At 34.0% G+C, this 18,442-nt stretch overlaps 2 protein-coding genes across 2 annotated transcripts; one reads left to right on the top strand and one right to left on the bottom strand.

Annotated features, from left to right (window-relative positions):
• Nucleotides 1–1,187: 1,187 nt before the first annotated feature.
• On the bottom strand, nt 1,188–7,064 carry TRIADDRAFT_51547 (uncharacterized protein; the record flags this gene model as incomplete). Its single annotated transcript, XM_002107705.1, has 18 exons — nt 1,188–1,360; nt 1,549–1,635; nt 1,721–1,826; nt 2,627–2,700; nt 3,005–3,077; nt 3,196–3,325; nt 3,522–3,601; nt 3,671–3,732; nt 4,306–4,396; nt 4,605–4,734; nt 4,835–4,907; nt 5,121–5,216; nt 5,305–5,469; nt 5,623–5,691; nt 5,809–6,054; nt 6,358–6,505; nt 6,669–6,775; nt 6,854–7,064. The coding sequence occupies 18 exons, from the start codon at nt 7,062–7,064 to the stop codon at nt 1,188–1,190; spliced, it is 2,121 nt and encodes a 706-aa protein (XP_002107741.1).
• A 9,255-nt stretch (nt 7,065–16,319) lies between these two features.
• On the top strand, nt 16,320–16,817 carry TRIADDRAFT_3452 (uncharacterized protein; the record flags this gene model as incomplete). The annotated part of the gene is made up of 2 exons (XM_002108499.1): nt 16,320–16,605; nt 16,654–16,817. Coding segments are annotated over 2 exons (450 nt in total), but the record flags the coding sequence as incomplete, so codon positions are not given.
• Between the last annotated feature and the right edge of the window lie 1,625 nt (nt 16,818–18,442).

Here is an 18,442-nt window from a genome sequence, read left to right as displayed (position 1 = left end):
AGACAGAAAACTTATATAAGATATTCAATAGTGTCATGTATCTAAACTGGTCAAGAATGCATATATATCATCCATGACTAGAATCTCCAATAAATCTTAATCGAGGCTTCCAACATGCAGTAAACTACAGCAAATATTTTCTTAAAGCTACATTTCTGTGGTATTTATCATATGCTGTAATCTAAGAGTAGATTTGGAAAATACTTGAAAACATCAAGAAATAACAATGTTGAAGACGAATAATTATTATTCAATATTAATCAATCTTAATTTCAAGTGAAATTAATCACCGTAACTAAACTGGATAATTCAGTTATTATCCATTGAACTTCATACTCCTATTCTTTCATACATAAATTAATAGCATCCGCGGTAATTAAAAAATGGAATGAAAACGATAGCTTTAAATTATGATGATTATGAGCAGGTTATCTTAATCAGCGTATTTGTTAGTGTCAATAGGTGTGCAGCGGTATACAGCTCTTGACCATTTAACGCAGTACATTATTTTATATCTAATATAGAATACTATCACTGTATTCTATCGAAATAACGATCTGGAGTTTATACAATTTAAGTAACCATCAAAGTGGATGAAATTGCATTCATAGAAAATTATTTTAATTACCGTAACTTAACCAAAACCAAATTGTACCTAGTCAATAGTCTTTTAGGGGACAGATACGATAATGTACTTAGAAAATAATCATTTAATAACAATTAGATTATGATATTAATTAAGTAGACAATAACTGAGAACTGAATATTATGTCAATAAGATGTTTAATTTATTGAATAGCAAAAATTTTTTAAATTTAATGGAATTTATCCAAAAAAACTGCTATTTGTCTACTTTATAGACTTATATAAAACTGTAAAAAATCATGTTTATGAGCACAATGATTTCTTAATTTTAATTGATAATCAAAATACTTTTAATACTTTAAAAAATCACCGAATCAGTTAATTAATTTGATATATTTAAAACAAAAAATTAATTAGGTCTATTCGTTCTAATCAAGTATACATTCAAAAGGGTTTCTTTGTCAGAAATTGTCATTTCTATTTGAAACTTTCTGGGATAATGTTTGATAAATTGTTCATATAAGTAAGCGTATGTTCAATCTAAGTATATTATTCGAATACTTCGTTATCAATTTTAGAACAGATGGCTATGGATTTATTGATCAATATCGACAGTTTCGAATTTGAGTCATCAACTGACAAAATATTGACGTAAAGTCTTTGATACTGTACTCGTTGATTTGATATTCTTTCGCGTAATAAAAGTATAATAGATCTTGGTATGCTTTTATAGCTACTTTTCGGGAATCATGCAATATCTTCATTTCTTTCTCAGCTGAATTTCAATTGAAGATAATAATAACAAGTTGATTATTTAGGTTAATAGTATGAAATTATACTTAACCAGTAATGAAATTTGAGCTACAAATATGCTGTTACAGTCACTTAAATTATACGGTATAATACTTGCTAATAACTATAACATTTACTTTATTAGCTCTTATATTTTTTAATATCGCTAACCTCTTTTAATAAACTTGTGCAACTGATTATGAACAGGAGAGGAAGAGGAAATCTCAGATAGAATATGCTTAGCCCCTTGCTCGCAATCTGTGTAAAAAACTTTATTTTATTGGTGAATTCTTTATTTTTTATAATTTACTATCTCGAAGTTTTAAATTAAAAGATATCTTACCTTTAAATTCTGTATCTAATTTATTTAGTAACTCATTAATGACATCGAAATCTAACTGAGACGCTTTCGATAGCAGATTTATATCTGGTAATGACAACTGAAATTCCTGAAATAAAATGATATACTGACATTATCGAGATACTTCAAAATTAAAATTTCTAAATTTACGAAGCAGTAATCGATATTCTAACTCTCTGAAATAATAGCTCCTATACGTTGCCAATAATTATAATATAACGCACTAATAAGACTCAAATGAAAGCAGAGTCATTGTGTAAGCATCTGTGTTATCTAGGTCCATGATGTGTAACTCAAATGCCGCTCATCGTTGACATTCATTACTGATGCATGCTTAGGTATTGAAAACTAAGTAAATTACTATTTAAACACTCAGGTAGTACTTAAATAATTAGAAATATTTTACATATTTAAATAGCATGCCTTATCGAGATGTTGTCTACACCAAAGCACTAAAAAGGCTAATAAATTTGACTTCCCATCCTGAAATTGGACATATGACTTATCAACAAGGCAACTATAAATAACATTTGCGAAATAGATACTGAAAAAATAATACACGTATGTTAAATTACAGCTAATATAGTATTCATTAAATTGAATTGGATTTAGTAATACATTTAAATGTTTAAAATATCATAGATGTATACGACGCAAAATGATCTAACATACGTAGACCAATAATCGCAAAATTTCGATTTAGGAAAAATTAAGATTGATAGCAGAAAAGTTTTTAATTTTCGAATACTCCAGTTTTACTGTTACACCTTATTTACGCAAGAATTGACCTTCTAAAGAGACCATTCCATACAATCATCATTTATCTATCGCTTATGAATATCTTCAATAGAAAGAGCCAAAATACTATTTTATTGACAAATGATCTACCTGACTACGGATATCCTTCAACTTGGTTAAAATTGCAACATCAAAACCATCTGCATTTCCTCTTTGTAAATTGCCTGCTCAAGGAAATGATTAAAATTTACGGTGTGTCTATTTTAATTATCTCCATAGTTTAATTTCATTTTTTCAGTACTGTATATGGATCAATTTATATATAATACTTTCTTACTTTTAGGCTAGAGTAATTGCTAGCATGATCTATTTCATTTTGTTTCTCTACGGTACTAATTAAAAGCTGCTAGCAGACGTTTTGCTACAGTACATGATTAAGAATAACTTTCATAGCCAGATATATATTCTTTGTCTCGAAAAAATTATTCGAATTTATATGGTTTGCATATTATTTTAAGTGTTAGCTACCTAAATTCATGCGATTTCCAATAGTTCTTACAACAGACAATAATTTCCGAAGACCAAGACTTTCACGTAATTCCTAGAAAGTAATCAAAGTTTCAATATGAAATAAACAATTTTATTGCTTAATTTCTTCGCTTTTGAAATTATTGCACTATCATAATCTTTTTGTCTGTAAGTCTAAGTATACTGCAAACCTTGCACACACTCTGGCAAAGTTTCAACATTTCCTTAATCATCGTTAAGTTGTCATCAAAGCTTGTAGCATAACATATATAAGCAAGCCGCTCGTTGAGAAATGGAATTTCAGACAATTTCATGATAAATCTGCATAATAAAATAGGGAATTATTAGCACCTAAAATTTTCTAAACGGTGAATTATAATTCCGGTATTAATAAATATTTATTGTGACAATAACTGGTTGTATAATTAGTAAATAAAGACAGCCATCTCCGTGGATGATATTAATATACACGCATCGCTATTAGAAGTTTATATTAGTATGTTGATATTTCTTTTACTCTTCTGGTTCATCTAGCGGTTGTTGCGGCGATTTTTTCATATGTTGTTTAATTTTATTGATTTCTTCTAATGTTGGACGCTGAAGTAGACAAATATTGATAAAATATACCATAAAGTATTGCTGTTTGCTTACGATTCTCTAACTTACCAATCGGTATAGTGTCTGATACAGATCTTCGGGTAAAATGTTAATGTTGAGATTCAAAATCGCTGTTCACAGCAGAAAATGATCATTATATCAAAATGATGGTAGTTGAAACGGTTTGACCTTAAGATTTAGCATATGTGAAAAATTTCAGAATTTAAAATGTACAAGTTCACTATATCATAGAGAAACACATTTGATGTTTGATTATCTTAAAGAGTGCCGGATTACAACATCCTGGTATGATAAGATTTATTACCAGTTACGGTATATCTTGACGAGAATTTTAGGAATAAAGGCTTAATAGGTGACATGAAATTCGGGATTGCTTGTAAGATTTGTAGCTACATTAACGGAATATAGTAGACTGTAGGTACTTTATAAGCTTACAATTGAATATCTACACTCTATCGAAATAATTGAATAATACCGGCATCTGTTAACTCACTCACATTCGTTCAGATGATTATGATTAAGATTTTACTTTTAAATGTATCATAGGGGTAAAAGAGAGGCTTTAATTTCGGAATAGCATTCACCTTAACACCACACTGCATGTCTCTTACAGAGCTTAAACTTCTATCAACACCTCTAGATCTAAGTGACTAGAATGTAATTAGATTACCTCTATTAAATACCTTGCCTAATTTCAGCGAGACTATAGCGTAATGTCTTCATAAATATTCCGATAGATTGCGATCTTTTATGGTCAAGATACTTTGCTCTTGACTAAACAGATCAATAAAATGATAATTCCGATATAATTTTATAAAAGATAGATAATTTAATAAAACTTGATTAGCAGCTAATAAAGGCAATTTTACAGCTTGAAATTATTTATATTTCTCGACTAGGTCCATTAAGTCCATTATTATTTTATTATACATCTTACATAAGAAATGAAACTTTTAGTAGATTGAACCTATCTATTTCTGACCGGTTTTATAGGTTGTCGATTTATCTTTCTGGTTTTACTTAAAGGTTTAGTCCGTGATGGGAATAGAATACACAATTCTGTATCATCTACTGTAATTTCAGGTAAAATTTGCCATACAGTTCGGTCAGTTCTAAAATCATAAATAATGAAATAAAGTAATTTCAAGAAATAGTTAGTACATCTTATTACAAGAACTTACCAGATACCATTTTGCAATAGTATTGACCTACTGAGAACTTAGACTTGGGCACGGAATTCTAATTTTTTTCCAAAATATTGGTTTCAGTGTTATAGGTTGAGGAACTGTAAGAGATGGAGATGAAAAAATATGTACTGTAAGAAGTCAAATCGACTTTATTAGCCAGAACTACGTAAATTAGTTTCTATGCATACTCGTATATCCACAAATATATCAGCTATGTGAGAAAAACTCGTACTAATATAATTCCTCCTGAGATGGCGTTCATCTTAGTAGGAATTTTTAACTACTACAGCTAGCATAGTGCTTACAATTACCCTGTGTACAGCGTTGATGTTGCTGCGATAAGTCTCCAGCAGGCCTTGAATGCATTCCAATTTGTGGTAATGGAGGTGGAGGAATAGTTAATCCAGCTGAGGGATATTTGAGAACCGGTTACGGAAATTACTTGTAGCGAAGGATATTGAGGTTGAATTTTATTTTGCTCAAGGTTACCGATACCTGATACTTTTGATAAGGATTTGTGTTGTTGTGGCTGTAGTGGTGGAGGTGGAGGAGGTGGTGGCTGAGGAGGTAGTGGTGGAGGCGGAGGTGGAGGAGGTAGTGGTGGAGGCGGAGGTGGAGGAGGTGGTGGCTGAGGAGGTAGTGATGGAGGTTGGAAGGTATCTGGCGACGATATAATTTTAAGATCATCTTTCTCTATCGCTTCTCAGAAATTGGTTTACAGAGAGAAGCATTTAAACAATGAGTCTCTTGAAAATCAGACACAGGAGTATGGGCTCACTGAAGAAAATTATGCCTTGTAAAATAGATGCTTACTCTCGTTCGGATATAGATTTATGTTAGACGAGGTGGTATCAGGTGGCAATGGAGGAGGTATAGGTATTTCTGCCGTAATATTTTATTCACAAAGGTGTTAATTGGTATCAATTTTGTGAACATAGCTAAAAGAAGAAAGGGGCTCCATCTCTAATGTATAGTACAGCATATAGAATCTGATCTCACCTTTTGATCTAGTTGAAAACTCAATGATAGTATCGGGATTGGGCAATTCTTCGTTATCATAGAGCGTTTTGTTATTTGCCAATTTTCGAAATGAGGGTGAATTAGAAATTGTCTTCTGGCTGAATTGTTTGTTTCGAGTTCCTAATGATGACGGATTAGTCGTTGTAATGACACCATCGATGTTGTTAGCTGATATTATGGGAGGTAAGCTGATCGATTGCATAGTGTCTTTTTGGGTTTGTTGAGCTACACAAGATACGAGATGATGGACTAAGTGTAAGTTGTATCCATTTAAATTACAATATGAAAAGCTATCGATTATATTATTATAAGGGTACCAGAAGATGGATTACCGCTAGTCAACGGCCGCCCGACTGTCATTAATGATGTTTTAATATCCGAATTTTGATTGGAGCCAAGGTCTTAATGTACGTATTGAAAGATGATCATATTATAAATGGAAATAAAAAATTAGTCAAGTAAAGGTGAATTTTCGATGACATACTACTGTATAATCTGCTAAGATAATGGATTGATAGAATTATATACCCTCAGATAACTTAGTATCATTATGGAATAATAGCCTTTCGGTATTGCTACTCATTGCAACATCCTTAAAAGGAAGTTTCGATTCACAAGTTTGAGTATCTGTTTTACTCTCGTCGACTGAAACCTTTTCATGATTACTTTTCCTCATCTGTAAGAGAAATAATTTAGGAATCCTCTCTATTTTTGATGTAACCTGAGATATTTATTTTATTTTACAATTCAGGAAATTATGGTAATGAAATTATTTTGTCTCCTAAATTGTCTGTAGTTTAACTCAATATAAACCTTGTGTTTAGCACAATCTTATTTACCTTATAATTTAGTCCATCACTTAACTGATTCGACCTTGAACGTAAACATCTGGGCAATGTATGATAACTGCGAATGGCGTGGCTTTCGAGATCGTTATGATTCAGTCCTAAAGGATAATTTTCATTTTCGTAAGATGAAATTAAAGGTGATAAGCTTTTACAAGAGTGGATTCTATTTTCATGACCTGATGATGGTGCTTCGTCTTCACGTTTTGATGTCGACTGATTATCAATTTGACCATAGTTTTCGTGATGTTTTTCTGGTTGAACGTGGATCTGAATGGTGATATGAATAGATCCGCCAACGTTGTTGTGATGCCGCGTAAAGTTTGTAGTCGTAAAGATAGGAGGATTGCCATCGTGGCTGTCCTGCAAATTAGAATCATTATTGGCCATTCGACTATCCTGATTGCATGCGGTAGCATTGGAGCAGATTATAGAAGCAGCGTCATTTGTATTCACAATGATATGAGATTGAAACTGTTTTGATTATTGAAAAGTTGGTAAAAGGTGGTCGCAATTTGCTCAAATTTGATAAGTTAGTGATGCTTAAATATTGAAATTTGTTTCTGCTATCCAATCAATTTAGCTTACAGTATATAGTTTCTCAATTTCCAAGATAAGGCAGTATATACTGATAAGGATTTATCATTAATTAATTATAGATCTCATTGAATAACGACTGCAAAGGTGTAAATAACTTCAAGGTGTCAGTGATTTCATCATCAATTTGGCTAGTACTATGTTGACGGAGATTATTTGCGATATCCGCTTTAAGGCGAAGATCACCGTGTACATGACTTCAATTATATGACTTTGCGGCCGGTAAATTTTTGCTATCTGAAAGTGTTCCAATGCAGCCTAATCCACTTATTGTCGATTAGCTTTTATTCATGAGTATCACAACATAATGTTTTGCAAGTTTCAGTTGCTCAAGTATTATCATCAGGTTACTGGATTTATGTTTCTAAAATCTTGGATACTATTTGCTAGAGTCTACCCAATTAAAATATATTTACGCTCATTGTAGAAATTGTGCAGTAATATAGCAGTATCTGCGAAGATGATTTGCAATGTAAATTAGACTAATCGATAGTACAAGCGAATCCCCGTCAAAAGTATCAAGTTAATCCTAGTATAACTGCTACGCGTCTACTACGATCGAATTGATAACTATGCTGGGCACAACATACGAATTCCCATTAGAAAGCTCGAGCCTGAATCACTAATCCACAATGTTAAAGAGGGATTGTAAGTACTCCTCCTTATCTATACTATATATATATTTCACTTGGATATACTCTAACGAGCTGAAAATACAGTAGTCGACTGTGAACTATCAAATGCAAATGGATGACATTCATGGTCCTCATTTTAGTGAATCGGTTAGCAGTTCAATCCGCACCATTATGCATCAGTGCTCCATTATACCTGTCGATGGTTTGGTAGTTGAAACAATTGGATTGTATAGTCAAGCCGAAACCTACGGTGGCCCAGAACGGCCACAGCAGCAAGAGTAAAATGAAGACCCATCATGGTCAGTAATGAACGGCGACCTTGGTGTCAGTAAATACGGCTCCTGCGACAGCAATTGTAAAATGAAGCCCATCGCGGTAAGTAATGGACCGCGACCCTTGCTGCAAGTAATGCGCTACCGCGACAGCAAATAATTGGCGGCAAGTAATGGCAAAGACAATTGCAAAGTGCTGAGGCAGCAAGTCAATATGAATTACAATGATGATTTAGTGGTGGAATCTTATTAAAGTCGAGACAGAACGTGGTTGTTAGATCCCTCCCTCCTTCATCTTATCGTATTCCGCTGGAACCTGGATTGACTGGAAGTTACATCGCAACGGTGGCGAGACATATTTCCTACCTGTATAACCTAGCAGGATGGAAGATAACGGGTTAACGATAAGATCGAATTACTAGATACGGAATGCATAATATACTCTTTCTGTGGTAAGATATAGTGTTTAAATTTATAGCGATTGCACTCATTTCGGGTTCGAAAATCATCCATTTTATCGGGTTCGGGTAGCGTTTTCAGCCCATGGCAGAACCCTTGGTGTACAGTGTACAGTACATTCCAGTATCAGTGTACTGTACGTACCGTACTACGTACTGTACTGTACAGTACAGTATGTACAGTGCATGTTGCGTACAGTACAGTACTAGGGACTTGTCATTGATAAATCATACTCTACTGTACAGTACTGTACTGTACAGTGTACAGTACCTTAAAAATGGTCAAATTTCAAAATTGTAATAAAGAGAGACTACGATTTTGAAATTTGACCATTTTTTGGGTATGATTTATCATTGAGAAGCCCCTGACTCTCTTTATGGCGATCTTGAAATTTGACCATATTTGGGGCATGATTTATCATTGAGAAGTCGCTGATAGTAGAGTACAAATAAAATGTGATGGTGATGGATAGACTTTTATTACGGTACCGCTGTACTCTGCAGTCATTTTGCAACGTCTAGTACAGTACAGTACCACGTAAGGCTGTCATAAGCATTGTTACAATGTTCATTTTATATTTATAAAGGTTGTTACTTTTAGAGTAAGGCAAATACTGAAATAACAAATTGATATCAAATTGTTGAATAGAGCAACTTTACAAAATGATATTTTACCCAACAGAAATGAATGATTGATAGAGACATTATACGGTTAGAGATCACCAGAAAATCTCCTTCTTGTGGTCGATACTGTACAGTGTACAGTACGTGAACATTGTATTGTACAGTACTATAGCCGAGTGCAATGCACACTCCCCCGCGACGAGTGACGTACAGTACTGTACAGTACAGTATCGCCATTCCAAACGCTGTACTGTACTGTGCAGTACACGTACAGTACAGTACAGTACTGTACAGTACAAGAAAATTGCCTAGAGTACTGTACATCGTACAACTGTACTGTACTGTAAACGCTAGGCAAATCTGACGTGATACGTTAACGGTCGGCCTGCTGTCTAGCGTAATCATTTCAAAAAGTTTCATGTTATTTTTAAGACTTTTTGGAGTGTTGTGATAGCTTAACATTTTCAGCGTAAAGAATTACACAACAACTGGATAGTCTTGTTTCTACTTTGTAGTCGTCAAACCAACACTTATACAGTACAAAACAGTTACAGTGTAGGCGCTGCTGAGTGACGAAACGTAACATTATCCTCTTTGAGAGAGTAGAGCACTTTACAGTATAAACTCGTGATATTCCACATCACCAAGGAACAATGATTGACTTCACTGCCTGAAAATGAACCGGTAAGAAATTCACCCAAAATCAAGCCTTGACTGCTGCTGTACTTGGCAAAGTAACAAATTGAATTCACCAATTTTTTTCTTAGCCATTTTTTAACTTCTCGACCACCATAGAGAGATACGATAGAAATAATTTACTGTTCTTGTGCAACTGGATTTTATGTCTACAATACTGGATGCGTCCATGTTCTAGCACGCACGTCGCGTTAACGTGATTGACGGTAAGGTCGAGTCATTCGCTTGATGCGTCATGTAATCGAATCATCCGACATTGGCGTCATCTCTCCTCGATCATGCCTTGTCCTTGCTACAAAAAAATGGCTGCCACTTTGATCCAAGACTACTGTATATATCCATCTCTAGTGGATGAAATAGGTCGTCCATTTTAATTTTGTCTTTGAAAATAGCTGTCTACCACTTTGTCCTACGTTCATGACCATGAAGCCGACGTGTAGTATGCGATCGGTATTACCAAAGTAAATTTTTTTCAACAAAGATTGAAATTTTACAAAGGCAATCTCTGTTGTTTCTACATCATCCAGCTAGCCAACGATGGCGACTTTATTAGGCGTTTATAAGGAACCTACATCAGATTTGTAGTTAGTTCAAGGATGGTTTCAAATGAGAAAAATTAGGGTCAGTGTTGTAGTCCTATTGTACGGTACAATGATGGCTAAAAGTTGGCCTGAAATCATGAACGACATCTGCAAACACTGGATAGGCTTAATCCTGCCTAAGTAGAGTTGATCATCGATAGAAATCATCAATTGAGATCGATAACCTTTTGATCAGAACCTGATCAAAATGAGATGCTTTAAAGTGTTTTAAATACAAAAGCAATTGATGTTGAAACATGTTCATTTGAGACCTTGTTCTCAACCTATTCTACTTTAACTATTTATAGGGCAAGCCTGTGAGGTCATTCTCCATTTCAAAGTCACTTTGGGCCACTAGGAAGACCACTTGATCTGAATTGTACTCCTCAGCGGCCATCAAGGCTACTAACGCTAGCGATAGAGACGAGTGCTACCCATACGTTCTGTGGTCCAAACCTTACTAAAAGCAAATTATAAAGCAATTGATAATTAATCAGTATTTGACAAAAATCGAGAAATTGAATTATGGCCGATGATCAAGCCAATGCAAATGTCCACCCTATCCAAGAAGGGATACCCGGAGACAAAGACGGTAAGCTTTCAATATTCAATACTATTAAATCGTATTTAGTCCAAATAGATGAATGACAGGAATGGATGCGAATCAGTACTGCTGCTAAAGCGAGACGATAACATCTGACAATTTGGGCATTTCAACATCTTCTGTAAAGTGTAATAGTAATTTTGGACGATGGTAGAAGGGTTTTAATTCACCTAGATTTAGTTGTTTATGCGTTGACTCATGTACATACTGCAAATGTTAAGTATCCTTGTAAAAAAAATAGAAATGCCACTATTAGAACGTAGAATCTGAATCGATCTATTCCTGTCAACAGCCATCTTAACTTGATGACAAACTAAACAGTAGTACTGTACCGCGTATTACTTATGCTATTTTAGTTTTCGTGCAACGCTTAGATTAATCGATTTCAAATATCAATTTTTCTTGTCATTTTTCTCCGAACGTTACAGTACATGATCACTTTAACCAATTTGTTGTATCCAAACATTGAGGTCTATTTTCAATAGCTTCATTATTGACTTCCTTCTTATAAGGTAGTACTTTTTATTCACAAAGCGATCGCTTCTAAACAAAGATGTCTTATACCCCCAAAATTCAATTATATCATCTATGATAGCTTTAGATTCGATCACATCGCGTCGCTATCATTCTAGGTGCGAGAGTAAATAGACGAATTTATTTTATGTTATCATTGAAAAAACTGTATCATGGCCAACAGTTATAAAATAATTAGACAAGGGGGGGGGGGGGGTTAGTTACTGCAAACAGCAATAGTCGGCTTTTCCTTCACAACACTATTGATAATATTGATCACTATTTGCCCTAGCTTGTTGCACTAATATTGAAACGAGTTGAACTTACTTAGAGTATGATTGACTGTAATAAACAGAGTTGCTCGCACTACTTAATTCCGGATTTAGACTATAATCATTTTATCGGAAGGTTTTTAATTGATTAATGTATCTCCACAATCGTGATTTCATTCGACCATTTTGATCTTAACCTTCCATTTCCCTCTATCATAGTAAACACCTAATCTTGAGTCAGCAATCGTTGGAAGTTAGTGTTGTACAACATTTTGAATGAATAAGAGTGCAACTGTCGCTTTTACGCTCTTATCAATCAATAGTGAATCACTATGTACGAGTAAATCGTTGTTGTTGTGAATGAATCAAAAGGAAGAAAAATGACTTTATCCAACTACATCGTAGCTGCAGTAGTAAGTGAAAGTTATTGATTATATTATGCAGTATTATAATCTCATCATACAGTATAATAAATACTTGGTAGCTTGTAGTAGCAGAGATTACTCAAAAAAAAGTAGACCTTGTAGTAGCCACTAATGTATAATTTAAAGAATAATGCCTTTACCAAGTAATTGTTGTAAACTTTCTCTTTTAATACCTATTGACAATAGTTACGTATATTTTCACAGTGAATTTTAAAAAAGTAGAAAAACTGCTATTATTAATTCTAGTTTGATTAGTACACGATCAGCTATTATGTTAAGTTGTTTTCGAAAAGCAATGGCGTAAATGGTATTTAGTTTGTTGACAGTTGGTATAAGTAGTCATGTAACATTATAGAAGTAGCAATATTATTAGCCTGAAGGAATGTCGATATCAATCTTAATGTACATCAGTGTACTGTATTATTTCGTTGCTGTTGCACTGTCATTAAATGATCACTGTGGATTAATTGATCAGTACAGCATCGACTATAAGATGGATGTCTGCTGGAATTTGAAGTGTAACAAGGATCTACGTATTGTATTCTGCAATATGCAGTGCTGTACTATGTATATGTACTAATGTACAGCATATCTGCTACACGGTCTTTTTTACCCGATAATTCTACTAGCTTTTTTTTTCTTGAATGATTATAATGAAGGCACCACTAAACTAGAAATAATGTGATCGGTACTTTCATTAAGATTACATAACAGCTGCTCTGTACGTGCGTGGTAATATCAGTAATGTTACAAACTACTATCGTGTTCAAGCATAAAAATAAAATGGGTAATGCTATGAAATTATTTTTTCATTGGTTCTTTCTTAATAATGCGTACGTGTATACCTTTCTATTTGATCATGATATTTTTATTTGCTCATTTAATACGGGAATTAAACAACAAAATACTGTACAAACTATCTTTTATGGCTATTGTAACTATTGTAATGTATAATATATTTACGGTTATCCGTATTGCTTTTCAGGTATCTGTTGTGGTTTGTAAATAGTGCTATCGAATTTAGTGATGCTAAAAGTACAAGTATAAATTAATTGTTTAGCAGTAATTTCTAGGTAGCAAGCGTACATATGCGTACTTTTTTAAAATTGTAAAAGATACAGCGTATGTATAATTTGTAGAGAATATGATAACTTATCAAGTTCTCTAGACTGACAAAAACAAAAAGATATTTCTTAATAACCCTTAAGTTACTTTTTAATCTCAAGATACATATATAAATATAGATCAGTTACATTCGTTGATCCTCACCTAAACAATGAAATTGCCTTATTAGCAGGGTTGATGTGGGTTGATATATTACAGACAACACATATACTCATCTAGTGCTTTATACATCGCCATTAATGGTCATATTGGATGATAAAAATAATTGGTAAAATTTATGCTGGCAATGCCTAGAAGTTTGGCGGCTAGAATTATAGACATTTACGCGTATACTAAGCAGTATGTCATCTTTCACATTATCCAACTTGTGTAATGCCCTAAACAACGTATAATACTTGTATCACTCACTATCACTACCGTTATATCAACCAGACATGTTAATATCAATAGGAATTATGCAGCCTGGTTTAATTATGTTGCAATTGTTGAACAACTAAAAAAGATTAAATTAATAAAAATTATTATTAAAGTATCCATTTTGCTGTCGCTAAAATTTTTTAAGCTTCAACATTTGGAATCAATGGCTTCATTTTGAAGGTATTACGTTTTGACTTACCTGCTCTTACTGTTTTCAGATCAGTCGAACGTAACAGAAAATCAAAGTGTTGATAACTTTGGTGTTCCTTGGGATAATGCCGCTGAATTATCAAAGTATGATTATTTTATTGAATTGGTTCGCGGATACTGACAGAGTATTTATCTGCAAGACAATACTTAAAAAAATTAATATTGCGTGTCCAGTATATTAGCGAAAGTTTATATCCTTAAAACATTCAAAATAACGTGCCTAATTAATATCTTAAACTAGTGTAACTACAAGCTCCAACAGCCTGAAATTTATTTCTAATCTCCTTGCAGGAAACTTGAAATTTTGGAAGGCAATGACAATAATAATCTCTATGACACCAATGCTAACACAAATACGATAATGAATAGCCAAGATCATAAAGAATTAACCACTGGTGGACAGAAGAACGATATCAACCTGAAAACTCGGCAAGATGAAAATTTAGTAAAATCTAACGATGTAGCAGCATTTACAGAAGGTACTGAAGTTTCCTATCCCGGAGTTATGGAGAATACGAATAATATAGTCCATGATGTAGACAAAGAGATAACAGACGTTACTGGACAGGAAATAATAGATATAGGTAGGAAAAATTCTGTTTGTTAGAAGTTATTAGTATTTGATAATAAAATACTTCGTTGTTAGAATATTATATTGATACAATCAATATTCATTTTCACTAGCTGATATAGATAAGAAACTGGAAAGTAACTTGACTGTTGAAGATGGTGAAGAAGAACGTCCTCAATTTTCTGATACAGAAAATAAATCATTGTTTGCAAGCAAACCCGATTGGGAACCAAGTCGATTAATTGATGAAAATTCTAGCACAGTAAGTTCTAGTGACACTAGCCAGCAAGCTAGTAATCTAAACCACGTCACAACACCAAGTGACAGCTCAAGTTCAAGGTATATCGATAGTCCTGCCACTTTAGCTAAGACTGCAGTGTCACCTATTAATATTAGACCAAGTACATCAAGCATGTCATCAACATCATCAGTCTTTTCCGGACCAAATAAGCCTCAAAGTATTGATGACAAAGGTGCGAAAAGTGACAGCGCTGAAAAATCTAATTTTACTCCTTTCGGGACAGCAAATACGGAGAAGATAACAACTAGCAAAGAGACTAATCCTCCTGCTAGCACCAAGGATGACTTTATGATATCTTACAATGCAAGTACGGAACCACATGCTTCTTCTAGATGGGAACAATTTACTAATATGCTAGCGAATAAGATGGAAAGTGAATCTTTAGTTTCTGGCAGAATTACTAATGAAAGAAAATCAGATGTACAGACTTTTAATAAAAATTGGGTGACCTTTGATGATGATGATACATCGGGAGCTTCAGTAATTGCATCCCGAACGGGTTTGAATCGCAGAAATACTACAGTAGGTGTTTCAACGCCTTCAACAATATTTAAAAATCCTTTTTCTCCCGCTGAAAAGCCGACTGCTATTACATCAACCAATCCTTTTTCAGCAAATAAAGTCAGATCTAATACTTTGGATCCACAGCGTGAAAGTAATTTTCGAAGACATAGTGCGAATCCTTTTTCATTTTCCGATAGTACAGTCATTGAAGAGCCTAGTAATGTCTCACTCGCTGTCGTAACGAGTAGTGCGAGTCAAGATAATGCTACCTTTTTTGCGGACTTTACTACTGTTACAGCCCATATCAATTCTAATACAGCGACTGCCATGGCTATTACTGTAAATGAAAGCAATTCTACAGATATTACTAGTAAAAACAAGGCTGCTACGCCTGTCGATAAGAATCTGGTAGATAATCCATTGGCAAAACCCGAAAACGCCTATAATAGCAATGTTGCTCTCGCTTCACGTCCAGTCAATGATGACATCACGACGGATACTGAGGACGAGATAGGAGACAACGAATGCGATGTTGTTCCATTTTACGAATCGTCCTTGAAACGTTTCTACATGTTATTGCGTGTCCCTGAAAAGAAAAGAAAAGTAAGAAGCAGAAGATGGAAAAAGGTTATTGTTGGCTTAGAAGGGCCGAAAGTTAAACTATATGACATTGGGGTTGCATCTCCATATACAGAAGTATCGTTGCAAGGTTGTTGTTGCCTTACCAAACCAAAATTTGGTAGACATGAACGTGGCTTAGTCCATGTTGTTAAGCTTAGGCTGATTAGCTACAAGGAAATACGTCGGATATCTGGCAAGTTTGAAAAAGTTTTACGTAAGACTACAATATTCAAGTTTGGCGCCACTTCTTACGCAACACTAATAGAATTTATGCAGACTGTCCAAAGTACTTTATTTCAAATGCCAGAGTACCGTTCGGTAGGTATCACTTATCAAAAGGAGAAAATGACTATAGATGTGTTAGATGAGTGTAGAATTTGGCTATCAACTGATGGCAACCCATTTTATAGTAGTACAACGGTACGTATTACTGCTTTGGCTTTTGTCTCTGGTATGACGCCTTGTACTATAGAATTAAATGATAAAAAAGCTATGAAAAAATTAAGTCACGATGAAAGCGGAACCGGAAAATCTATTGCTGCCATGTCAAAAGATGAATTAGCTAATTTAACATCAATTCGTAGCAACAAAAGTTGGATCCGTTTAAAAAATTGTCAATTTCATTGTTGCGTCGATAGGAAAACTTATTTCAAAAATGCTATCATCGAATTCAAGCCTGTCGATGGAAGCGAATTTCAGTTGATGCGTTTTGAAATACCCCAGTCTAGACCGTTTGAAGCGAGGTATCCTCCAGTTGGTACCAAAACTGCAGACATTACTTCCGTACTGCCAATAATTGCTACCGTTGAATTACAAAATGATGACCATCACGTACAAGTTACTGCTTCCATCAAGCTACCAGAAAATACGAATCCATTGTCCAGCACCAGGAAGAATGTTCGATTGGTTATACCAATACCACCAGATTGGAGACCGTTATTTAGTGATCAAAAAGCTGTAGTTAAAGGAAGGCAAGTTCAGCCACTTAAGGTTATAACAAATAGGAATTCAACTATTTCACATAATTTAGGAAGAAATGTAAAAACTGTTGTTGCCATTAATGGGGGTAGCGTTAAGCATAGGGCAGAATTTGGTGGGTTAGTCTGGGATATTGGCACAATTTCTTTAACACAAAGTAAATCACCAACAAATTATAAGCTGGTATGCCAAACACCGTTGCTACCATCAATGGAATTACCTAACGATTATGGTGATCCACCGCGAGCCCTACTTGAATTTAGTATTCCGTATTCACACGCATCTGGAATTATCGTTAGATCTGTTAAAATTGGACAGAAGCAGCTACTGGAGAATTGTATATCGTACACTTCCCATTATAGTTATTTTATTGATATGCAAACAAATCATTATTCAATCGACGGTGATAATGTTCCACCGTTTACGAAGCGCACCATCGATCATGGCTGTGTGCAACAATAATGTCTCTAAAGTACAATACTATCTAAATTAATTCATGACGACTTGTGATTTTTTTGGTATGTAAAGGAATACACGATCTGAAGGCATAGACTGACTTTCTGCATGGCTTCTGAATTTTTTTAACTTCCAAATAAATATGAACCAACAATACTTTTTAATTAATTATTACCTGTATATAGTAATGTATGAATGTATAACTGCCATAAATTACCGTATGACTATAACTTAGAAAGTGTAAAGTTAATTAAAGATATGACTGGACCATTATCCAACAACTATTTTGCATTAGATACGGTTACGCAGTATTTAATTAGTGCCTCGTGATAATTCTAAATAGAAAGTGAAATTTTTACCACTCTTATAGGCTATCAACTGCATTTTTAGGCCTCTCTTAAATCATTGCTTTAGTATACGTGTTTAGATTTAGTTACAGAAAATTCTCGAGCAAAAGTGTAATCATTTCTCTGCTGTATGTCTATATGGTATAGTACTGTACCTCCTTACTATTTTTTATCTAGCAGTATTACCTCTTTAGCCTATCGTACTAATAGGATAATTGTGCTTTAATCGTGTGTAGAGGAATAATGGTTTAATTCATAGATATTATTTGTCACATTTATAATCTTATGTCTATCATTAAGTCAAGTGCTGTATTACAGTACCTTGACAAAGTTACGTAGATAATGTATTATATCATACTGAGATATTTTTAATCAAGTTATCATTTTACATCGTTTGCAACAAATGAGTTTTTCGATACGATAAATATCTAAAGCAATATTACCTTTTTAACATATAACACATTTCAAAAACGGAACGGATGCAGTATTTATAAAATTATGAAATTTGAAATTGATGCTACCTGATTGTGCAAGTTTTCTTTTAGAGAATGTACTTATTGC

The sequence above is a fragment of the Trichoplax adhaerens genome, genomic scaffold (genome assembly GCF_000150275.1).
Source record: "Trichoplax adhaerens TRIADscaffold_1 genomic scaffold, whole genome shotgun sequence".
In the NCBI taxonomy this organism is placed as follows: Eukaryota; Metazoa; Placozoa; class Uniplacotomia; order Trichoplacea; family Trichoplacidae; genus Trichoplax; species Trichoplax adhaerens.
Note: the sequence above shows the minus strand (reverse complement) of the source record. Positions and strands in the feature narration are given on the sequence as shown.